This window comes from Mesoplodon bidens (assembly GCF_964165515.1).
Source record: "Mesoplodon bidens genome assembly, chromosome: 6".
Classification (NCBI taxonomy): Eukaryota; Metazoa; Chordata; class Mammalia; order Artiodactyla; family Ziphiidae; genus Mesoplodon; species Mesoplodon bidens.
In genome coordinates, this window is record NC_138162.1 from 72,945,112 (window position 1) to 72,970,913 (window position 25,802).

The 25,802-nt window shown below is 41.6% G+C and overlaps 1 protein-coding gene and 1 long non-coding RNA gene across 2 annotated transcripts in view; one reads left to right on the forward strand and one right to left on the reverse strand.

The window, feature by feature from the left end:
- Window positions 1–21,311, reverse strand: part of RCL1 (RNA terminal phosphate cyclase like 1) — a 56,828-nt gene extending 35,517 nt beyond the window's left edge. The window contains exons 1-3 of the mRNA XM_081237852.1: window positions 21,018–21,311; window positions 4,731–4,802; window positions 1,567–1,742 (exon numbers count right to left, since the gene is read on the reverse strand). Of these exons, the coding sequence (XP_081093978.1) occupies window positions 1,567–1,742; window positions 4,731–4,802; window positions 21,018–21,153 (384 nt within the window). The 5' untranslated portion in view covers window positions 21,154–21,311. The remainder of the gene's footprint in view (window positions 1–1,566; window positions 1,743–4,730; window positions 4,803–21,017) is intronic.
- A 256-nt stretch (window positions 21,312–21,567) lies between these two features.
- On the forward strand, window positions 21,568–23,792 carry LOC308618834. Its single transcript, XR_014016085.1, has 3 exons — window positions 21,568–21,681; window positions 22,549–22,644; window positions 23,568–23,792. It is a non-coding gene; the product is annotated as an uncharacterized lncRNA (long non-coding RNA).
- The last annotated feature ends 2,010 nt before the right edge of the window (window positions 23,793–25,802 follow it).

Below are 25,802 nucleotides of genomic sequence, written 5' to 3' on the forward strand. Positions count from 1 at the left end.
GATGTATTTATTTTATCTTGGGCTGGAGCCAGGTACTAACCAAGGTCATTTTAGTCATGCAGCTAGCAAAAGCAGAAAGTCCTGTGGCATGTGAAAAGAAACAAACAAAAAAAGTTTTTTAATACTCTGCAAAAAAAAAGAATTAAGTACCCTTTCTAGGGAATTCATCAATTAATCTTTGTCACTGTTAATATGTAAATTTTAATACTGCCAGTGATAAAAGCTTTTAAGATCACTGGCAATTACAGAAAGAGAACAAAACTGGGACACACAGTGCCAGCATCTCCTGTCTGCTTCAGGGCCTTTTCCCAACATTCAAGGCACCTTCCCCTTCCCATCCCAATCGGAAATGGTAGAGATCTCCTCTCATACTTTTAACTGAAGGACCCATTTCCTAGAATCTTCTGGAAAAAAACAATCATTTGAAATTACTTGAAAATTCTCAACAGTTTATGCAACATTCCTACACAGCTAAGAATTTCAGATCTTGCACTGTACTCAGGATCCTGAGAAGAGTTTATGCACCTGAATTCAAGAATTGGGGAATAATTCTCTTAATGCCTAAGAACATATTAACTGTGTTTATACCCTAGTCAGTGTCCTGGTAAATACCAGCAGTCCCCACTTTGGGGCTAACTGCACCACCTAATTGGACTTCCCTGGTTAGGGAAGCCACGCACTTTACATTCTGCCTCAGAAGCCACCCCTTCAGTGGCCTTGGTCCAATGTCTGCAGAGGTGAAGATAAGTGTCCTCAGTCGGAACTTCACATCATGGCCCTCAGCTTGAAGACAGCTTCTCTGAACAGCAGAGCAGCCGAAGGGAGGGATCGTTGCCCCACTACGAGGGGCCTGAGGCAGGCCTGCTCTAATCAGTCAATCTCCCTCACCTTCTGCTTCACCCTCCCACACACATACAAAACAAACCCATCCCAGACTGGCATTAAGACAGCTGTGGTAGCCACAATGACTGTTCTATCTGTATATTAAGCTATCCTCCCTACACAGGCAGGAAAATTAGCATGCTTAATAAGAAGTGTGCCGGTGCCCCAAAACTAGCAACGCTCATATATACCTTCCCTGACCTTTTTCTACACCTGCAGACTCTTCTCAGAAGAAGGAAGTCCTAAAGTGTATGGCTGAAGCCTGAGTCCAGATCATACTGCAGCAATGCCAAGGAGATGTTATTCTCGGCCTAAAATGTTGGTCTGCTGCCTTCCAACCTCAACCATCACACGACCTTTTGAAAACTCCACTCTCATGCACTTCAGCCAACAGAGTCGTATTTCATGTCAACCACGATGAGACGGCAAGCATCTGTTCTGAAGGTTCTGAGACATGACAATGAAAGGCACCTTGACGAACATTAACCATCGTGACTGAATGTGGTGATTATGAGTCTTGGCTCCTCTCCCTCCTGGAGTGATCAACCTCTAAATTTCTAGGTAAATAACAAAACAAACACTCTCTACAATACACCTGTGCATTATCAGGAACTGGTTTCTCAAAAGTTGGGTTGTGACAAGAGACAAATAAAACTCACATCTTGGTATGGCTTCATTACTCACCGAAGGGTCCACCTGGTCATTGGTCACTCCTCGCAGAACTATTCTCAGCGGGTGCTTCATAAATGGAGCCAGGCAGAGAAGACTTTCCAGATAATACCCAATGCTGCGAAGGATGCTGCAGTCATGTTCCACAGAACCACCATACAAGAGGCCAGGCTGATAATATAAGGTGGTTCCTTACACCGGAGAAAAGAAAGTCAGCAGGAAAAAAACTTAGTGTCACAAAGGCAACAAAGGCAGTAAGTCCCAAGGGGAAAGTCTGGCAAGGGCATCCAAGAGAGTTCAAAATGCCATTCCTAAGAGTCCACATACTTCACTCCAAAAGCTGACTCATTACTGTCAAGCCCCTGTAACAATAATAAACTGTGAGTGTAATTTAATAAACAGTAATAAATTAAACCCCTCCCTGAGCCATCTGAACTGCCAAAGCCGTGGCAGGGATCCTAACAGGCACCCTAGTCTCCCAACAGCACACTCTCAGACTGTACTGATGTGGGGTTTACAAGTGATGTTCTGAAATCATCATGCTGGCAATCAGCTTCTTCTAGGCCCGGGAAATGAATTTCCCCATATACCACACTCACCAAACAAGGTATCTAGAGAAGGCAAGTACTTTATGGCACTTATTTCCATTAATAGTAGCTATTTTAATTTAACAGTAACAAATGGAAATGGCTAAAATTATTGAACAGCTTTAGTGGAAACTCTTTGTTATCTTTATTTATTCTTTCAAATATTCACATCATCTAAAAAGTTTCTTACTAGGTTTACATATTAGAGGAAGAACCAAATAAAATAGATGATTCAGGGAGTATGAATAAGTGAACACAGTATTTTTGATGCTAATAATCTTTGGCCAATGTCTTCTGGCACAACTTACCAATAAAGAAATTTAACATCAGAGGAAGGAACTATGTTCAGTCACCAAAAGAAAAGCAGCTCTGGGCTTCCCTGGTGGCGCAGTGGTTAAGAATCTGCCTACCAATGCAGGGGACACGGGTTCAAGCCCTGGTCCTGGTCCTGGTCCCACATGCCGTGGAGCAACTAAGCCCGTGTGCCACATCTACTGAGCCTTCACTCTAGAGCCCGTGAGCCACAACTATTGAGCCTGTGTGCCACAACTACTGAAGCCCGTGCGCCTACAGCCTGTGCTCCACAACAAGAGAAACCACTGCAATGAGAAGCCCACGCACCACAATGAAGACTAGCCCCCGCTCACTGCAACTAGAGAAAGCCTGCACGCAGCAACGAAGACCCAACACAGCCAAAAATAAATAAAATTAATTAATTAAAAATAAATAAAAAGAACTAAAAAGACATTTTTTTAAAATCCCTACATTCTTTAAAAAAAAGAAAAGCAGCTCTTGGGAGTTTCATAAAAAAAATGTAGGTTTTACTATATTAAAAACCAAAATCCCAACCATAACAATCAGAATCATATTCTGATCAAAGTGGGAAAAACTCTACATTAGTTATTCTAAATACTATTAAAGCCACAAAACAATCTTTCTTTTAGGTCAAAAATCTCTCCTCCCTCCCCCCAGAAAAGACTCTATAACCACTAAACTCTGCAAATCTGTTATGCCTGCAAATTAACCAAATGATAAACTGACCAGATGATCAGAATGAAGGCTTCTCGGGGTTGGGGGAGCGGGGACAGACACATGAGGTGGAAAGAAGCAGGATCATGTAAATGTCTTACTTCTCAACCTAAGTTGCAGATATGACCAGAAAAGAATAGAATTACCTGCTCTCTGAATCACCAATAAAAATAGCTGAAAAAAATCCCCAGCAATTTCAAAGTAAACGAGCCAAGGAAGACTAAGGGAATCATAGTTTGCAAAGGGCATCTGATGTTTTATGCCTGAAACCTGCTACAGATCAACAAGTCCCGTGGCCACTTATGAAGCCAAGCTTGTCTTCTTTCTTAAGAGAGCCAACACACAGAAAAGTTCAGTTTCCTTTGTTGAATATATGAACAAAGGCACATAGTAAATGGAACCAAAGGGTGCTTGCCATGATTGTCTAACAATGTAGATAAAAGAGTTTCTAGGGGGCTTCCCTGGTGGCACAGTGGTTAAGAATCCGCCTGCCAATGCAGGGGACATGGGATTGGACCCTGGTCCGGGAACATCCCACATGCTGTGGAGCAACTAAGCCCATGAGCCACAACTACTGAGTCCGTGTGCCACAACTACTGAAGCCCACGCACCTAGAGCCCCTGCTCTGCAACAAGAGAAGCCACCACAATGAGAAGCCCGCACGCCACAACGAAGAGTAGCCGCTGCTCGCCACAACTAAAGAAAGCCCACGTGCAGCAACGAAGCCCAATGCAGCCATAAATTAATTAATTAATTTTATTTTTTAAAAAAAGAGTTTCCAACAGCAAAAAAACAAAAACAAAAACAAAAAACCACTCAGACAAAAAACTAGAAACAACCTAAATGTTTATCAGTAGGGAACAGCTAAATAAGTTATCATGCTTCCATACGGTAGAATACAATATAAGGCCCACTGAAATACTGAGATGGACCTGCATGTGACTGGCAAGAAAATTCCGAGACATCTGTGCTAATGAAAAAAACTGGCTGCAGAACAACATGAAGAGCATGACCCTGTTGATGGTTTGACATACAAAAGTGCCCACGTAAGCAAATGCACATAAAGGAGACCAGGACACAGTCCCCACACTGTGACCACGGCTGCCCCTGGGAGAGAGAATGGAAGAGGAAACAGGGTGAAGGGATTTTTCACATTTTTTGCATATACTTGTATAAACTTACTTTAAAAGACACACACAAAAAAAATTCAGCACATACAACTACCTCAGACAGTTTGTTGGAAGATTTTATTGTGACAACATAAGTTAAATGGACATTGAAAAGTTGTATATAAATGTTAGGTATAAAATTTTTTATTGTTTAAAAAGAAGAGGTGCTCGTCTGTTGATCTGAAATTTTCACTCTTCTAACTTACTTAAATCAAGTGTATTCTCCTTAAATTGGCAGATTTCACATACCATCTCCAGACAATTGTATCACAGATAGGAAACTGGGTCTTTCCATCCAAATACAATATTTATACCATCAAAAAGAGTGAATAACAGAGGAATATTTAAGTATTACATATAGGTGCTTTCAGGAATGGGAAGAAAAGAAGCTCACCTGTTTGGTTTATTTCAATTCGAGAACCATTAGTTATTTTGTCCAACAGCCTTATGAAGCTGGCTTCAAAATCTGTGGGGAGAAAAGAAAACAGATTGGCCTCATGCTAGGTCACCATTTCCAGAGTACATCCCATTCAAGTACTGCAGTGTGGGGTAGGTTACTTCCTGCATCATACCTGGGTTCTTCTCAGGACCTGGGTGGCTCACTGGCTAAAGAATCTGAAGCAGTTGAGAAGCACTGACTAGCACATATGTGTTTAGTAGAACTATTAGAAACAACTCAGTTTTCGTATTCCACCAAAAAATAGCAATTCTACCAGCAATCTAATGGGATATTAATTTTAGCAGAATAACACCCATCTGTCCTTCTGACCTCAGGAGTGTGTGCCAAATAAGGGAGAAAGAACAGAAAGTAGGAAAGAGTTTTAAACTCAAATTCTTACTTGCCGCAGAACACCTGACAAGGAAAATTAAATCGAGGACCACCCTTCAGTCTCAGAGGCAGTAAGAGGTTACCGTCTCTCCCATTCAACAAAGCATCCCTGGCTCCTTTCCTCTATCGTTTACTGATCTAGAAGCTAATCAGTTCAGTTTTTAATTTTATTACAAAGGTGCCTGAATATACAGTATTACTGCCACCTTTTTAATGCATAAAAAAAGACTGGAAGAAAAAATACAAAATGTTAATAAATAGGTTTCTCTTCATAGTAGGATATTATATGAATTTAGTCTTCTTGTTTAAATTTTAATGTGTAAATTTGCTTCAATTACTTTTATGAATAAATTGTTATCAAGAATATAAAAGCTGGTTATTCTTTACAAGGTGGAGGAGGGTAGATTTTAAATGTGAAATATGGGAAGAGGTAGAGTGAAGACTCAGGATTAAACGTCCTCTTTACACACACACACACACACACACACACACACACACACACACACGCTTCAGCTTCAACCTCCCTCCCATGAACAGGGACAAGGAAGACCAAGTCTTCTGCACTGAAGGCATGGTGACTGCCTGACGCTTTCAGGCAGCTCCTACTCCTACAATAGACTAGCAGAGTTTGAGAGCACAGACCTTAGAAGTCACCTAAACTGATCCCAAAGGGTGAAGCAGATCGACTAAGCAATTCCCATCTACCTGTTCAGTTACTTAACACTGTCCCATAACTCCTGTCATAGCAGATTCTGCAATCTGTACAAAGAGCACTGGGCCAGAAGTCAGAGAAACTCCCTTAAGTCCTTAAACAAGGCATAATGGCTAATAACAGCAGCTGTGTATTAATGCTTACCTATGTAATCCTTATAACCAGTAAGCAGGAAGCGTTTCCCATTTTACAGAAGGCTGAGGCCCAAGAATGCCCTCTAGCTTGCCCTGGTTAAACAACTGGCAAGTGGCAGAGCCAGGATTTGAACCCAAGCCTGCCCTTCTCCAAAGTCCATGCTCTGAACCATACCATACTCAGTTTAATCCCTCAGAGTCGACCTCCTCCTCTAGAAAGTCATGGTACCTTTCAACTGTAGGCAGTGATTTAACTGAAGGACCCTGCAGATGATTTAATAAGTTCCCAGTCTACATTTATTTTTAACGAAATTAGAACAGAATAAACAATATCAGAGTTACATAGTAAGGGTGCTGTTTATGAAATTCTAGTCTCAGTTTTACATATAGTTGTATGTATATTAGGTTGTGGTATAAGTAGCAACACAAAAGTTCAAAAGTAACTCAACTACAAAATCGAACTAGAAATTATTTCTATGGTCTTTTTATATAGAATATTCTGTTTTCAAAAAGTAGGCATGATCTACATAACACAATGTCACTTTCTACTTATGTTTACAGAAAATGCAAGGTATTCTGCACAAAAAAGGAAAACCCTTGATTTGCTCAAGCTTTCACAGTGCCTAAATGGGAGAGAGGAACAAGCATTTATGAATAAAGCCCAAGATTATCAACTCCATAGCTTTTACAGATTAGGAAAGAAAAGAAAACAAAATGACTTTAGAAGTAGTTTTTTTCTGCTGTTTTTTTTTTCTTTTTGTAGTCCACAGGGGCTCTTGAGCATGAACACAATTAAAAATGCCCAGCAGAGGAACATGAGTAGGAAGAGAATGGGCACCTAAAGAGACCTCCAGGCAGGACCATCCCCTGGTCACAGTAAACAGGTGCTTCAGAAGCAGTACTTCAAAGAACCAACCCAGAGCTAGTTCCAGAATCCTGGTAACAGTGAAGATATAGCTGCATCACCTGGTATGAAAAAGATCTCAAGTTCACCTAATAATAGTCAGACTGAAGTCTCAAACTTCACTAAGACAAGATGTATAAGGATTCCTTGCCCCTTCACTTCTTCAAGACTGCTCCTAAGAGTACAGAATGTCAGATATCTAACATTAGGGGGAAAAATCCCCAAAATAAGCACAAGCACAATTTTACTGGATGGTTTAGGAATACATAATTAGGTTACACAGCTAGAAAGAGAATAAACATGAAGACCATAATGGTCAGGAGACTGGCTACCATTAGGGGCATGGAAGGGAGTGGTGAATGAAAGAGGCACACAGGTGTGCACAATGTTCTATTTCTTGACCTGGATGGGATCATACAGATGTTCATTTTATAATCCTATAAGACTAGTTTTATGTCTTATGAATTTTTTATGTTATTGTATTTCATATTTTAAACAAATCTGTACTATCAGGACCATCAGTTTTGGGATTTCTTAAATACTAACTCCCATACCTACTGCCCTCCCCCCTTCCCTAGCCCCCAAAGAAGTGAACTCATCATTTCTTTAAAGGGGCTGGTAACTTCTAGAAGACTTAGTGGCGGTCATCAACCCGACCCATTCCTAACTAAGAAAGGCAAAACCATGTCTCCAAGAAGGGGAGCAAGAGAAGGAATACAATCTAAAGATCTATACTTTAAAAACAAGGAGCAAATCTCAATAAGCAGTTTCACTTAAAAGTATTATAACGCTACTCAAATTCTAGAAATATTAGTCTGCTTAAATAAATTATGACACATCTACATACCAGAACACACTGCTGCTATAAAATTAATAAGGTTTTTTAATATACTGATATGAAACCTCCATAATATACTGGGTGGAAAAAAAGTAAGATGCAGATGGTCTTTGAGAAAGGAAAAAGTGTGTACTTGCTTATTTATGGGAAAAACAGCCCTGAAAAGAAACACAACAAACCAACGACACTGTTTGCTTCACAGGGAAAGAAGATTGGGAAAGAGACAGACAGACAAACAGAGACAGACTTTGTAAACCATTTTGTTCCCTTTGAATTTCATGTCATGTGTATGCGTTTTTAAAAAATACATAAAAATTAAATTGAAAAATACAAATAAAGGTATTGTAACAATTTAAAGAGCCAATAAACAATGCTCTCATTAAATAGCCTATGAAAGATATTTATAATACAATATAGCCATTATTTTTTTTAAAACTGCTTAATTACATAGGGAAATATTCACACTATATTAAGGAAAAAAATTTTAAGCAATATATACAGTGTGACTTCAATTTCGTTAGAGATAACTAAAAGGTAAGACAGCAAACTGTTAACACATGAAGTTAGGAGTCATTATTTTCATCATTAAATCCAAAAAGGTAGAAATTACATATACCCAAGTCTCAGAATAAATGAAAAGATGTCTGCTCACTTGAAAATAAGGTAGATATAAAAATTTACATATTTTATGTAATTATGCATAATGTGATAGATAATAAATTATATTTTAACTTAAAGAAATATTTACAGGGCTTCCCCGGTGGCGCAGTGGTTGAGAGTCCGCCTGCCAATGCAGAGGACGCGGGTTCGTGCCCCGGTCCGGGAAGATCCCACATGCCGCGGAGCGGCTGGGCCCGTGAGCCATGGCCGCTGAGCCTGCGCGTCCAGAGCCTGTGCTCCGCAACGGGAGAGGCCACAACAGTGAGAGGCCTGCGTACCAAAAAAAAAAAAAAAAAAAAAAAAGAAAGAAATATTTACATAACATCTTTCCTAAATTATGAATAGGTCAAGAAAAATATATTAAAGAGACATATCAATTTTATCAAAATATATGGGAGTCTACAAAAGAAAAACTTAGCACTCTAAACACTTTAGTAATTAAGAAAAAGATCGGTGCTTTGTGACCGCCTGGAGGGGTGGGATGGGGAGGGTGGGAGGGAGGGAGATGCATGAGGGAAGGGATGTGGGAACAGATGTATATGTATGACTGATTCACTTTGTTATAAAGCAGAAACTAATTAAAAAAAAAAAAAAGAAAGAAAAAGAAAAGCAAGAGAACAATGAACTGAGATTTTTAAAATGGAACAAAATTTCAAGCTAAAAAATGACAATAATAATCTCAAAAGAAGAGATAAACAAAATGGAAAATATAGCAGAAAAAAATCAAGCTCATTCATTGAAAGAAATACAACACAAATCAATATCCTCATTCATTTGTACAAGGAAAGAAAATGTGAATTAATAAAATAAAAAATATAATTAATACAAAAGATTGAGAGCCTTCATGGTAGACTATTCTCTATTATTTACTGACGCATTTAGAATTAAAATGGATGGTTATGTAAAAAGATAACAAATCAAAACTGATAAAACAAATTTTAAAAAAGGCACAAAAAGATAAACCCAAAACAAAGGGAATACGAAAATTTATCAAGTAATAAACAGAAAAGAGCACTGATGAAGTTATTTAAACATAGCTAAAGTACATAAATTGTGACGTATTAATCAAATGTAGTATCATGACACAGCAATGAAAATCCACAAACTATTGCTGCTACAACAAAGATGCATCTCACAAACACAATACAGAATTAAAGCCAGACACACACAAAATACATACTCTATGACTCCACCTATATAAACCATGGTTAATATTTTAGAAACCTAATCTATGGTGTAAAAAGTCAATTTAATGTTTACGCTGGGGATGGGAGGAAATGGTGTGACTGGAAACAAGCATGAGAGGGGTTTTGTGGGTTGCTGGTCATGTTTTATTTCTTGACATGCATAATGGCTACCTGGGTATATCCACTTAGTTATAATTCATCAATTCATTAAGCTTGTGCACTTTTCTTAATGTGTAGTATAATTTGATAAGTTTATTTTAAAAAATCAAGTTCAAAGTAATAACATCTTTTAAAATATGAGAAAAGCAAAGAAACCCAATCATCTCTCAAATTTACCATGATACTAGAAATGTGGTTAAACATATCTCAAAAAAACACAGCATCACTACAAGGAAGAAATAACAATTGAGGGAAAGGCTATCTTACCAATTAAGCAAAAGGATTTCACACACTTTGATTTGACCCCACATTCCCATTTTTTTTTAAAGCATAATTTTTGACCTGCCAATTCCACATCTAGAACTCTATCCCTCAGAAATAGAAATATGCTAGACTATCGCACAAAAAAATTTTTTACTGCTGCTTTACATATAATAACCATCACTGAAGGTTACTTTTTTGCCCCATACCTTCAAATTTTCCTAGATATTTTATTTTGCTTATGTAAAAACCTGTAAAAGAAGTGAAATCAACAAAGGGCAACTTATTTCTCTGATTTATGCTGTTTTTACCACCTTCAAGTTTCCTATTTGCATCCAATTTCTTCAGTTCTAGTCCTTTCCTTTCTCTAACCTAACCTTTCTCTAACCCTAAAGCACTAGAGTATTTCCTCCACCTCAGGAAATTACTAAAGATGCAGCAGGACATTACATAATAATAAAAGAGCCAATCCACCAAGAAGACAAAGCAAGCCTAAATGCACCAAACAACGAAGGTGTAAAATATATAAAACTAAAACTGTTCAAACTGAAAGGAGAACTCAACAATGCCATCAACCAACAGGATCCAATCAACATTTATAGAACACCCAACTCACAACAGCAGAATATACATTCTTTCCAAGAGCCCATGGAACATACACGAAGATAGACCAAATCTTGGGCCATTAAAAAACATCAACAAATTTAAAGTAATTGAAATGAATACAGAGCATGTTCTCCAAACATAATGAAATCAAACTGAAATCAATAACAAAATGATAACTGGAAAATATACCCACACGTGGAAGTTAAACAACACACTTATAAATAATCCATGGATCAAAGAGGAAGTCTTTTTTTTTTTTTTTTTTTTTGCGGTACGTGGGTCTCTCACTGTTGTAGCCTCTCCCATTGCGGAGCACAGGCTCCAGACGCGCAGGCTCAGCGGCCACGGCTCACGGGCCCAGCCGCTCCACGACATGTGGGATGTTCCCGAAGTGGGGCACGAACCCATGTCCCCTGCATCGGCAGGCGGACTCTCAACCACTGCGCCACCAGGGAAGCCCTCAAAGAGGAAGTCTTAAAGGCAAGAAAAAAACACATTGAACTGAATGAAAATTAAAACATGACATATCAAAATTTGTGGGACACAGCTAAACCAGTCTTGAGAGGGAAGTTTATTGCACTAAATGCCTACATTAGAAAAGAGAAAAGGTTTCCAATAATCTGTCTCACCTCAACTTAGAAAAAGCACAAAATAAATCCAAAGGAAGTGAAGGAAATAATAAAAATAGCAGAAACAGATGAAATTGAAAACAGAAAAATAGAGAAAAATCAGTGAAACAGATGGCTCTTTAAAAAGATAAATAACATGACAAACCTCTAGCAAGACTGAAAAAAAAAAATGACACAAATCATCAACATCAGGCAACAGGGAATATCACTACAGATCCTGCAGACATCAAAAGGATAATAAGGGAATACTATGAACTCTACATATATAAAACAATTTAGATGAAATGAACCACTTCTCCAAAAAACACAAACTACCACAACTCATCAAATGAAATGGATAATTTAAATAGCCCTATCACCATTCGGGAAATTGAAAGCATATTTTTTAAAACTCCCCCAAAAGATATCTCTAGGCCTTTATAGTTTCGTTGGAGAATTCTACCAAATGTTTAAAGCACTAAAATCAATTCTACACAATCTCTTTTAGAAGACCAAAAGGAAACTGTTTCCAATTCATTTTAAGCTAGTATTATTCTAGTTTAAAATACCAAAACCAGACAAAGACAGTACAAAAAAGAGAACTACAAATCAGTATAACTTATGAATATATACCCAAAAATCTTTAACAAAATATTAGCAAATAAAATCCATCAATATAGAAAAAGAATTACACACCATGAACAAGTGGGGTTTATTCCAGGAATGCAAGGCCGCTTCAATATTTGAAAATCAATCCATGCAATATACCATATTAACAGACTAAAGAAGAACAATCACATGATCACATCAATTGGTGCAGAAAAAGCATCTGACAAAATACAACACTCATTCACACACACACAAAAATCATCTTAGAAAAATAGGAATAGAAGGGAATTTCCTCAACTTGATAAAAAACATGTAAAAAAATATACAGCTAACATTATACTTTGTGGCAAAACAGTGGACACTTTCTCCTTAAGATAGGGAACAAGGTAAGGAAGCTTGCCCTCATTACTTTTATTTAACATAGTCCTAGAAGTCCTACCCACTGCAATAAGGGGGAAATAAAAGGTATAAAGTTCAGAAAAGAAGAAATAAAACTGTTCCTATTTGCAGATGACATGACTGTTTACATAAAAAATACCAAAGAATCTAACAACAACAACAACAGCAAAAACACACACTTAGAACTTTTAAGTAGGGGACTTCCCTGGTGGCACAGTGGTTGAGAATCTGCTTGCCAATGCAGGCGACACAGGTTTGATCCCTGGTCCAGGAAGATCCCACATGCCATGAAGCAACTAAGCCTGTGTGCCATAACTACTGAGCCCATGTGCTGCAACTACTGAAGGCTGCGCTCCTAGAGCCCACGCTCCACAACAAGAGAAGCCACCACAATGAGAATCCCGCACACTGCAACAAAGAGTATCCCCTGCTCGCCACAACTACAGAAAGCCTGCACGCAGCAACAAAGACCCAATGCAGCAAAAAAAAAAAAGAACTTGTAAGTAAATTCAGCAAGGTTGCAGGACACAAGATAAACATCCAAAAAAAATGAATTGTATTTCTATATACTACCAATAAGCACATGTAGACCAAAATTTAAAATAAGATACCATTTACAATTGTTCAAAAAAGTGAGACATTTAGGTGTAAATTAACAAAACATGTACAGGACTTATATGCTAAAAACTACACAATGCTGATGAACGAAAACAAAGATCTAAATAAATGGAGAGATATACTATGTTTATGAATTGGAAGACTCAAATACAGTAAAGATGATAACTCTCCCTAAGTTATCATATAGGTTTAACACAGCTCCTGTCAAATCCTAACAAGATTTTTTTGTATAGATGAAGACAAGATTATTCTAAACTTTATATGAAAAGGCAAAGGAACTAGAATAGCTAAAACAATCATGAAAAATAAGAATAAAGTTGGAGGGATCAGCCTACCCAAATTCAAAATTTATTATATACATATAGTAATCAAGACAGTTGTGGTACTGACAAAGGGATAGACATATAGATCAGTGGAACAGAACAGAGAATCCAGAAAGAGACCCACACAGTCTGCCCAACTGGTTTTTTACAAAGGTGCAAAAGTGATTAAATGGAAGAAAGATAGCCATTTCCACAAAGGGTGCTAGAGCAGCTGGATATCCATAGGCAAAAAAAAATGAACATCGACCTAAGTTTTAAACCTCATACAAAAAAATTAACTTAAATATAAAATGTAAAACTATAAAACTTTTAGGAAAAAAAAAGAAAATCTTCAGGATCTAGGGCTAGGCAAACAGTTCTTAACACCAAAAGCACAAGCAATAAAAGAAAACTTTGATAAATTCTATTTCATTAAAACTTTCCCTCTGCAAAACACCATGTTGAGAGAATAAAAAGACAAGCCATAGAGTGGGATAAAATACTAGGAAACCACATATTTGACAAAGGACTAGAATATGTAAAGAACTCTCAAAACCTAACATAAAAAGAAAAAAATCTTACTAGAAAATGGCAAAAGACATAAAAACTTGTTCAATATCATTAGCCATCAGGAATATGCAAATTAAACTAGAAGACGGCACTACACACTAATCAGAATGGCTAAAATTAAAAATAGTGACAGACACATTGCTCTGAGCCCTTTCCTATTTCACGGAGTCCTCTTTTCCTCACCCCATATGAATCCTGTGACCTCATGAGACCCTCTGACTTCCCAAGGCTCCCCACCTCGAAATCTTTTCGCATTCCTGTCCTCCCTGCAATGCCCAAGTTTCCAAGATGAACTCCCCCTCCCTCCTCCATCCTATTCTCTTAAAGTACTGATCTTATATAGATATAAGGGATAAAGCAACTAGATTTGAAATGAAGTATGAATAATTAATTGCCCTGCAAAAATGTTGGCATTTTTGAAACAGGAGCATAGTTAACCCCAAATAATCTCTAGTTAGTGAATTAGAAGCCATGTAAAATTGGGGTAAAGAAATGCAAGCAGGGCTTCCCTGGTGGCGCAGTGGTTGGGAGTCCGCCTGCTGATGCAGGGGACACGGGTTCGTGCCCCGGTCCGGGAAGATCCCACATGCCACGGAGCGGCTGGGCCCGTGAGCCATGGCCGCTGAGCCTGTGCGTCCGGAGCCTGTGCTCCGCAACAGGAGAGGCCACAGCAGCGAGAGGCCTGCGTACCGCCAAAAAAAAAAAAAAAAAAAGAAATGCAAGCAGAATTGGACATCTCTTTTACTGGGGGGCTTTTGTGCTAGTCCAGGTCCTTGAATGCAAATAAAAGAAACTTACTCTGGTTGCCTTAATCAGAAAAGGTATTTAGAAAGGGTATTAGGTATTATCTTCAACTGATGAGGAGGCTTGAAAGTCAGACAGAACGCAAGAAAGGCTAGGTACCTGAGAACTCATTTAGATCAAGCAACAGAAACAGGTTATCTAGAAAGCTGTGGTAAGCTCCACTGCTGATGGACTCTTGCTTCTACTGGAAACTCAACACTGAATCCCTAGGTACCTGAATCTCTACCTCTGCTGCCTTAAACATTTTCAACTGCCCCAAAGATTCAAAGGCCAGGGCCAAAGCATCCATTGGCCAAGCCTGGGCCGCATAGCCATGCCCCAGTCCAGGGAGCAGGAAGAAGACTACTTTCCTCTCTTCGGCTTTCCTGATGGGAGAATTGTCTTTCTCACCCTGCCTCCTTATTTTGGGATTCAGAAGTAGAGTATCCAAGAACATGAGGAATGCCCAGTACAATTCCTAGAATTCCTTAAGTTTTACCATATGCTCTTACTTGCCCTTCTATGGCCATGTGTGGGAATTGTAAGGAAGTTGCCACCTTCAAGGGTCATTAAAGTAGATAATTCAGTGCAGTAGTAACATGATGCTCTCACCTCACCACGATCCCAAGCATAGCAGCCAGAACCTTAACAAACCACCACCCCCTCCCCACACTTCTTTTTACTTTTGTATTTTGAATATAACACATATACAGAAAAATACACAAACCAAAAATGTAGAGCGCTATGAAATTTCACAAAGTGAACATACCTGTTCAAGAAATATTACCAGCATCCATGGCACCCGCCACATCTTGTGTCAGTCACTACCTCCCTAAGGTAATGACTTCTGACACCTAGCACAACAGACTTGTTTTCCCTGCTTTTGAACTTTAAAACATGGAATCATATAGTATTTTATCTTTTAGGGCTGGCCTCTTTTTCTCAATATTTTTTTCGTGAAATTCATCCATATTGTTGGGTATGGTTGTAGTTGACCAACCCCTTTCAAAAGATGGCTATTGCACCAGTTGGCTGTCCGCAGGGGCCCTGGGAGTTACTGACATCATATTACTGAGGTTGGCTCAGAAAGCAAAAATCTCTTGACATTTGTTACATTTACAAGAACTCTGGATCAAACTGTGGTTAGTTCTAGTGCCCTTGAGGAATACTGCCTTTCTGTTATAATGTACTAAAACCGGATTAATCTGGGTGATAATAGTAGTGATAAGGATATAAAGAATACCTTAGATTTATTTACAAATGTTTCTGGTGAGCTTAAATACTCTACAAAGTGTCCTCTTAGTTCCTGAAAATGTTTGCCCCAGAAGCAGAATTCAACTTCACAAATGGTAAAAAAAAAAAAAAAAAAAAAAAAAAATAGTGACAACACCAAAATGCTGGCAAGAATGCAGAGAAACTGAATCATTCCTACATTGCTGGTAGGAATATAAAATCCACACTTATCATTAGTATAGCTGTCAGGCCTCCCCCAATTCTAGTTATCAACAACTTTGAGTCCCAAACCATACTGAAATAAAGTATAGGTGCATCCTTGTGGTATAACAAGAAATGTATTTGGTCTTTGTTCCTGGCACAGAGCTCCTAAAACCCCTGAAGTTCCAGAGCCACAGGAGTCTCTTTTAAGTTATTCATATACAGAGGCCCTTTTGAGCACACCTGAGTTTATGCTATGAGTTGACTTAGGATGGAGCCCCTAGACAGCCTCAGGATGGGGCTGATCACCAGAAAAACCAAATGATTAGAGGGTTAGAACTTTCAGTCCTACTCACTGACTTCTGCGGGGGTGGGGGGGTGTCGAGGTGTGCCTAGAGATTAAGCCCTATAAAAACTCTTGAACAAGGAGAGAACTTCCAGGTTGGTTAAAAAAAAAAAATCCACATTCTGGGAGAGTAACACAACCCCGTTCCACAAGAACAGAAGCTCCTATTTCAGGACCCTTCTGGACCTGGCCCTATGTACCTCTTCATCTGGCTGTTCATCTGTATCTTTTATAATATCCTTTATTGTAAACTGGTAAATGTAAGTAAATGTTTCCCTGAGCTTCATGAGACATAATTTTAGCAAATTATCAGACCCCAGGAGGGGGTCTGGGAAACCAGAGGTATGAGTGACCTGGACTTACGACTGGGACTTGTGACTGGCACCTGAGGGGGTGGAGGAGAGTCTTGTGGGATTGAGCCCTTAACCTGTGGGATTTGAGGCTATCACCACCAGGACAGTGTCAGAATTGAGTTAAATTTCTGGGACACCAGTGAACATCCACTGAGAACTGGAGAATTACTTGGTGTGGTGAGAAAAACCCACACATCTGGTGTCAGAAGTATTGAAAGTAGAGGATAAAAATAGTTTTCCCTTACAATCCTCCTTTTAGAAGATCCAATTTATGAACAGCAAGATTTATCCCCAAAACAATATATCAGTTTGCCAAAAGATATTTTACCTTTAAGGATCTCTATGTAGTATGTTTCCTCGGCACATTTTAAAGGATTCTCTTCATTAAAATTCCACTTACCCCTCCTTTTTCAGAATCTCATCTGTTTAAGACCAAATAACTCCTCTCTCCAGTTTCACAGCGAGGCTTAGTCATGTGACCTACTCAGGGACTTGGGTAGCAGCAGTCCTGCGTCCTAACTGCTAAACCAGGGCTCTTGCCCAAGTCCATCATTTCTGTATTCACACTTTAAAAAATTATCATCCTTGTGGAATTCTTTCCATACGGACCTCACCTTATCCAGAAAATGTTAACTCAACTGAACCCTGCAAGATACAGCCCTCATGAAACCCAGAAACAGAAGCACTTTGGACAGCTGCTTTATAATCTGAGGAACACTCAAGTCCACTAAGCAGTCAGATGGGAGAACAGGCCTTCCAGGCTGGAGCTGGCTGCTGTCTGTTTCCGGCTCTGTCACTGACTGGATATTCAACTTCACCAGCTATCTTACTTAACTATGTCTTGCCTTTCTACCTTCAGTAAAACAGCAACAAAAAAATATTTATTTCCTCCTCACTGATGGAAAGAGTATAATGAGACAATATAATCCTTCATGTTCCTCAAGAGTGAAGTAAAAATTACACACGTGGCTGCATAATTAATAAAAACCATTCCAGGATCATCTTTCTTTGGGATTCAAATTCTTCTCATTCTTTACAATTCCTCTTTCAAAGGAGGCAGTTTTATTTAAGAAATTAACAAATCTGCCAGAAGTCACAGAGTTTGACCTGTGTCTCATCCCTTTCTGAATCTTTATGCAGTTTTCTTAGTACCTCATGCTGCTATTCCCAACCACTAGGGATACGAGGAAAAGAAAAAGGTTCATAATTAAGTCTAGTAGACCAGGGTTTTTCAACATGAGCGCTGATATTTTGGACAGAATACTGCTTTGTGTGGGGAGCTGTCCAGTGCACTGTAGGATGTTTAGCGGCACCCCTGGGCTCCACCCACTAGGTGCCAGGAGCAGCCTCCCAGTTGTGAAAACCAAAAATGTCTCCAAACACTGCCAAATATCCCCTGGGGAACAAAACTTCCCCTGGTTAAGAACCGCTACACTTTACATATAACACACAAATATTTGGAAGCCATCACCTAAAAGGAAACCTTTAGACTGAAAAGAAAACAGAAAAGACATAATTCTCTTTAAATATTTGAAAAGTTTCCATATAGAAGCAGGAAAAGATTTCAAATGCCAGAGAATAGAACTATACCAGTGGACAGAAGTTACATAATAATAAAACCAGCTCACATCTATTCTTCCTACACACCAGGCACTGTTGAGTGCACTTTCAAATATTATTTAATCCTCACAATAACCCTCTGAAGTCAGTAGTATTGGCCCCACTTTACAGATGAAAAAACTGAGGCTCAGGAGGTCCAATAGCTAATAGCAAAAGCAGAACGCCATCTCAAACTGAGATCTAACTGAGCTCAAGCTCTTAACTCCCAAGCTACTACGACCATGACAAATGAAGACTTCACCTCCACAAAGTAAAGAAAATGAAGAACTTTTTGGCTTAAAAGCTGTTTCTTTCACCAACCATGATTCCTGCAGCCACCATCTCAATCCTATCCGTTCAAATCAGAAAATCCAGAGAGCCTTCCTTCATAACCTCAGGGGAAGCCTCTGCTCTAACTCTGCTGAGCCCCTTTACAACTTCCTGCTTCAAAGTACTCAGGCTACTATCTCAGCTCTTCCTTAGAAAGCTCCTCGAGAGTGGGGCAACTAGCTTCTCACACTTACAACTCCACAAAGTCTTGCACATACTGGGGCTCAATAAACCTTTTCTGAATGACTGAATGACTGTTCCAGAGGCACCATCCCCACCCTCCAAAGCTCACACCAGAGGGGATATTTAAGGGGGATATTTAAGGGGATATTAAGCACCTTCAGGAGATATAATTCTTGCACTTGAGCTGAAGATTTTATTGCAAATGCTGAGTTTTTTCCAACTCTCAGAATCTGAGTCAGGAAGAGTCAGAAAGGGATATGACAGATAAGACAGTCCGTTGGCTACATGTCCAATCAAGCTACCACAGACTCGTTTGACTATGATCACATATCATGTGTCAGGGGCTACATGTATTTATGTATATGTGTGCATGTATATACACTTACACTTGGGTATGTATACAAAGACACATATATATGTCTATGAACGCATGCATATACGTATATCTCAGTTCCCTCTTTAGAAATTAAGCAGTGTTCCTGAGGCCTTGAATCCAGCCAAGGAAGTCTAAATTAGGGGTCTCTTTTTTCCCCCTAGTGTATTAATAAGGTAAGGCAAATAAGGCTATACATAGTATTCCTCATAAAATACCAGCACATGTGCCAACCAGTACTACCTTCCCCAGGTACCAGAGTCTGGTATCTTTTCAGGAAAATGCCAAGTGGCCAAGCCCCGTTCATGTGTGTGGCAGTGAAGAGATGCTCACGAACAGTGCACGGGGGAGAAAGGGAAACATCACTAAATTGTATTTTATGGGCACTATATTTCCATTAGAAATTGCAGGTCTCCAGGCTAAAGTACTTCTACTTCTCTTTTAAGAAAAAAGCTATGCCCAGTGTTCCATAGAAGTAGAAGCCTGTCTTCTTACCACATCCAGCGAGTGGTGAGTTCTCTAGGCTAATTTAGGGGTGAAGGGGAGAGTTGGCTGGGAAGGCCACAGAGTAGAGCAGTCAAGCAACTGCTTTGCCCAAGGGCCAGACTCAAAATAAAGGCAAGGAATGTTGAGAGGAAGAGCACCTGGCATAAACCATGCTAGGGGTCCCTCAACTCCTTCAGTGTTTTTGAGCAGTACAGTGAGGGCAGTAATAATCATGTACCAACACAAGCCTTTGTTACTGTCACCTGGTTCCTCTCCATGGTACAGAGGTTCACCTGATTCTTTCCTTCCTAATCTTCTATCTCCATCAATGACATGGCATTTTCCGCTTATGTGCAACCAATCACCATTCAAGAGAAGCAGAAATGTAACCATCCAGAAGATGCATTCAGACTGATGATGAAATAGGCTGGCCACCTTGTACAGGAGCCAGTGCAAAATTAAACACATCAACAGGGCCCAGAAAGCTTTGAGGACCAACCACAAACCCTCTCCTCCTTCGATCTGCAGATAGGTTTTTCCTTTTTTTTCTTGAACTGATTTTCCCAATTTGGGATAACTAGACAGAAGCTTTTAAATATATGTCATTCCAGGGGGCCAGTTGAAACTCGGAGACAATTAAACTTCATATGGGTTTAAATGGGGCCTTATTTTTCATCTATCCCCCTTCGCAGGGCAAAAATAGAGCTTGGAAGCCTATAGTTTAGCGCTTGTCACCAATCCTTTACTAAAGTCAAGGCAATTAGGCCCATGATTGTTAAAATTTTATCTCAAAGCTCCTGTCTTGCACAAATCAATCACAGCCACTGCTGAAAAAAAACACAGAATTTAAAAAAATTCTTTAATCCACACCCAAGGAGATGTGTGAGGGCAGCCGAGAAATCATGACGACAGGGACAGCCGGTGGTGTCCAAGGGGGCAGCTGCTTCTGAGACCTGTTTTGGGACAGGGGACAAAACCAACCAGTGGTACTTTTCTCTCCAAATCTCTTTCCATCTTTACATCTGCCCATTCACCACATTTCGGTCCAACAAACTGTTTTTCTCCATTGCGAGGTTTACAGCGAGAGCAAGAGGGACTCAAGACAAACGAGGGGGCGATGTCTGGGATATGTTGCAACACGTAATGCTGGAAAACGTGTAGCTGTTTACTACCAGCTCCCGGGAGACGCTGAGCGCCGAGCGCAGAAGAGCTCAGCCCCTGGTGCGCGGCCCCGCCTCCCACACAGCCTCCTGCGCGTTCGTTCGGGTGTGGGGGCGACACGCAATAAGCCCTCCCCAACGCGCCTCGGAGACTCCTTGTGCGACGGCCCCCAGGGCGTCAGCGAGGTCTCCCTTCGCGCCCCACGCCCACGCCGCGCGCTGCCCGCCCCGGAGTTACCTCGGAGGCCGGGGTTGTCGTCTCTGGCCCGAATCTTTCGAATTTTGACAGGGCGCCCGCTCAGAGTAGACAGGACCAGACGCTGGCGCAAGAAGTTGCAGCCCGCGTAGCTGAGGGAGTGCGCCTGGGTCGCCATGTGCACGCCCTCTGCAACGGCGCGGGCGGCCGGGGCAAGGCGACTTTGGACGGGCGCGGGTATCGCGGCGACGGCGGCGACGGCGACAGCGGCAGTGGCGGCCCGGGCTCCCTCCCGCAGCCCCGCACCCCCAGGCGCGTCCACGTGGTTTGGAACAGGAAGGGAGAGAGACGATACACCGGGTCAGAGGGGAGTGGGGCGGAGCCGGTGACCGCCTCTCCGCCTCCCGGCCCGGCTGGGGGCGGACCCCGCATCGGGCCACTCCGCTATTGGCTGGTGCAGGATCAGGGCGGTGCCCGGGACGCACCGCTATAGGCCTGAACTGGGGCTAGGCGGTGCCTGGGCCACGCTACCATTGGCCTGCGCTGGAGCGGGGCGGTGCCCGGGCCCCGGCAACAGCGCTTGGCTGGAGGAGCGCGGGACAGGGGAGCGGCCTGGGAGCGGAGGCGCTGGAGCACGCCTTCCCCATCAGTTTCCGCGGGGTCTTTCCCCGCGGGGGGGCAAGGGGAGGCGATGAACCGGGGTTGAGTTCCTCCTACATGCCCGGTATTTAGCCACACTACTTACGGCAACCTCTGGGATGTGTATGCTATTAGCTCCCCCGCCTTTTTCTTAATAGAAGAGAAAACAGGATTGGCGCGCTTTACCCTGTTGACACCGTGCTGAGCGCGCAGCCGGCCCTATCCCCTCGCGCCCGCTGTAATCCTGAGAGGTAGTGCCATTCCCGCCCTACACTTGGGGAAAGACTCGAGGGACATTGCAAGGCTAGCAGTGGCAGCATGCACAGGAACCAAAGTCTTCCGACACCAGGCCATTACTTATGAGACACCAAGCTTTGCCCTTTTCACATCAGTGGCTTCCCTTTACAGCCACTGTGCTTTTTGCCAAGTCAGGTCCTCCCATTTTGCGTGCCTCAAAATGGATAGTTGTAGTAACTTATACACACACACACACACAGCTCTTCCCTCTTTCCCATCCTCTTCTAATTTGCACACCAAAAGCTTCCCAAAGATTGGATTATGTCACTCCTCTGCTCAAAAACCTTCAAAGATAACGCAGTTATCTATAAAATGATTACAAACTTGGGAGTCCAATACCATAATACGGTTGGTTTGTAGCGATTCTCGGACAATGTCACCAGATTATGAGTTCCAGAACACATGGGGGAAGAGGGGGTTCTGGAAGGGGCCAGAGCTTGAGTAAGATTAAAGAAGGTGGCTAGCATTATGTGGGTAAGACTCAGTTATGAGGAACCACTGGAAGGTCTGAACTTCTATAGGGTGACTGGTTATTAGAGGTGTATGTTGAGTTTAACAGAATCAGCCCTGAAGTTCATTGAGGGAGGTGAGTAATCCATGCACATTATTGCCATTTCTTGAGACTTCTTTTAGGAAGTTGAAAGTATTGAAAGCTCCAGAACCTCTGAGGGCCTCCCTTGAATCCTGCTGTGGAGGATGCCAAAGCAAGGAGAGGAACCATCACACTAGGAGTGTATGTTTTGTATATCATCTCATCTTAATTACTCAACAACCTTAAAAAACAACTAATGTCTTCTGTAGCAACCCCTGTCTGTGCCCTGTTCATATCCCTTCAGCTCTTACTATTTTCAGTGCAAACCTGCTTAGTTATCCTCCAACAGCACCTAGATCTCTTTGTCTGAGGGTTTTTCCCACCAGTATGGAACTCAACAGGGCATAGGTGCTGGGGAATTAATGCCCCGCCCCCTCCCCCAGAGTCCTCAACCAATGGCTGATGGGAGTTGATGTATAAATATCCCAGCGCCCTTAAACTTTGGGTGAGATGGCTCTGAGACACAGATTCTCCAGCGTTTCCCCAGGGACCCCCCGAGATTTTAATCTTCAGTTGCCTACAGCAGGGGTCCCCAACGCCGGTAGTGGTCCGAGACCCATTACGAACAGGGCCGCACAGCAGGAGGTGAGCGGCAGGCGAGCGAGCAAAGCTTCATCTGCCGCTCCGCGCCGCTCGCATTACCGCCTGCACCATCCCCCCCCACCCTCCCCCGTGGAAAAACTGTCTTCCACGAAACCGGTCCCTGGTGCCAAAAAGGTTGGTGACCGCTGGCCTACAGGGGTTACTTGCTTAAGTACCTTTTACTGGCTTCCTTCCCTTCCCCGTATCCTTCCTAGCTCCCTTCTGATATTTCGTGGGATTAATTCTCAAATAAACTACTTTCACTCAAATTACTGCCTCAGGGTCTTCTTCTGGGCACCTCCAATATAAGTTCTGATTTTTAATAGTTAAGAACTGAGGTTCAGAGAGAATAAATGACTTGTTTAAAGTGACATCCCTAATAAATGAAAGAACCAGAATAAAAACTTTGTCTGCCTCTCTGTCACTGTCTGTCTGTCTCTGTCATCTCATATCTTTGGAACCCTGAACCTCTAATAAAGAAGTCTGGCTACCATGAAGCTGCCATGCCAGAGAGACCACAAAGATTTAGTGCCAGCTGTTCCAGCTGACAGCATCACCTGCCAGACATGGGAGTGAGGAAGCCTTCAGATGATTCCAGTCCCCAGCCAGCCTGTGACAAGTCTTTGGAGCCACCCTAGCTGACACCATATGGAGCACAGATGAGCCATCCTCACTGGGGCCTACCCAAATTGAGCTAAATAAATGATTGTTACTATTTTAAGCTATGGGTTCAGGGGTAGTTTGTTACACAGTAATGGATAATGAAACTACATATCCCAGAATCCCCTTCCCTGCATAATTCTGGGTTAGCAAACCACAAGAAACATCTTGCATGAGATTTCAAAGGCAAACGTAAAGTCACAGCCACATTTTTTATGTTTGAAAGGTTACTGCAGGGTACCAGGCTCTCTTGCAGCTCACGTAGTTACCTTGTTGGCATGGAGCAGCAGCCAGGCCCAAAGCTCCTCCAGCTTCCACCTGATCCTACTTAGCAACTCCGATTCCTGGGCCAGCTGTGTATCTACCTCCATGACAAAGGACACCATCTTCTGCTGGTCACTCCCATCACTGGAGTCAGAGGCTTGGAGTCAGTGAGAGACTGATGCAGGTTCCACCTCATCCTTCTGACTTTGGGCTCTATCACCCGGCACAAAGACGACAGCCTCATACAGACTGTGAAACCAGCCCTCCCAATAGCATAAGGTCAGATCCCTACAATAAACCTCTAGTGAGTGGTTCTGCTTTTTTGATTGAACCCTGACTGGTGCACAAGCCATTACTGAAAGCCTACTGAGATTAAGGCTCTATGCTAAAGGCTTTACACACATGATCTCATTTGGTCCTCACACCAACTACCTCAAAAGTTGGGTTGTAAGTACATAGGGGTTTATAATACAGTTCTCTCTACTTTTGTTTATTTTCAAAATTGTCCATTACAATTTTTTAAATCTGCTCATAGATTTTTCTTTCACACTAAATGATAAATGACATATACCTTGCTTTGTAATCACTTCCACAAATACTTCCACTTTAATAATGATAAAAGTGTACTTGGCTCAGTAGTGGATTTGGGGGCCAGAGTAGAAACAGATTCTTCCCAGTCCATAAAGAAAGTTACTCAACACCACACTTCTACCCATCTGCTATCTCATCATCTCCTTTATTCAAATCATAATGGTTCAATGGGCTTTTTCTCACCTCAGCCTGGAACTAATGCTTACACCACTCCAATTTTAGAATGAATGTTTGTGTCCAGTGCTCCTCCTTTGGGCTCCCACAATAACTATTCACAAGTACATTTCTGCATATATATTGTCTTTTTTTAATTATTTATTTATTTATGGCTGCATTGGGTCTTTGTTGCTGCACGTGGACTTTCTCTGGTTGCGGCGAGCAGGGGCTACTCTTTGTTGCATTGTGCAGGCTTCTCATTGTGCTGGCTTCTCTTGTTGAAGAGCACGGGCTCGACGCACAGGCTTCAGTAGTTGTGGCATGCAGGCTTCAATAGCTGTGGCTTGCGGGCTCCAGAGCGCAGGCTCGATAGTTGTGGCGCACGGGCTTAGTTGCTCCGCGGCATGTGGGATCTTCCCAGACCAGGGCTCGAACCCGTGTCACCTGCATTAGCAGGCAGATTCTTAACCACTGTGCCACCAGGGAAGCCCCCATATATATCCTCTTATAACCTCTTGAAACCTGTTTATGTGGCAGCCTACCTAATAATACTTTGTGATCCAGTGAGTGTGAGGACTGTGTCCTATCACTTAAAGCAGAAATCGTCTTATCATTGTATGCCCAGTGCTTAGCATCTAGTAGGTGTTAATAAGTGTGACTATAATTAATTCTAGTTTAATAAGTGTGACTATAATTAATTAAAACACACATGGCTAGCCTAAATCAATAAACTCAAACTGTCTAAAACAATGGTTCTCAAACTTTATAATGCATCAAAACTGCCTGGAGGGCTTGTTAAAACACATATTGCTGGGCCTCATCCCCAGAGTTTCTTCAGTACATCTGGGGTAGGGCCTGAGACTTTACATTTCTAACAACTTCCCAGGTGATGTTGATGCTTCTGGCCTAAGGATCACACTTTGAGAAGATTTAAAAAAAGGGGGGGGGGTGGAATTCCCTGGTGGTCCAGTGGTTAGGACTCCATGCTTACACTGCAGGGGGTACAAGTTCAATTCCCTGGTTGGGAACTAAGATCCCACAAGCCA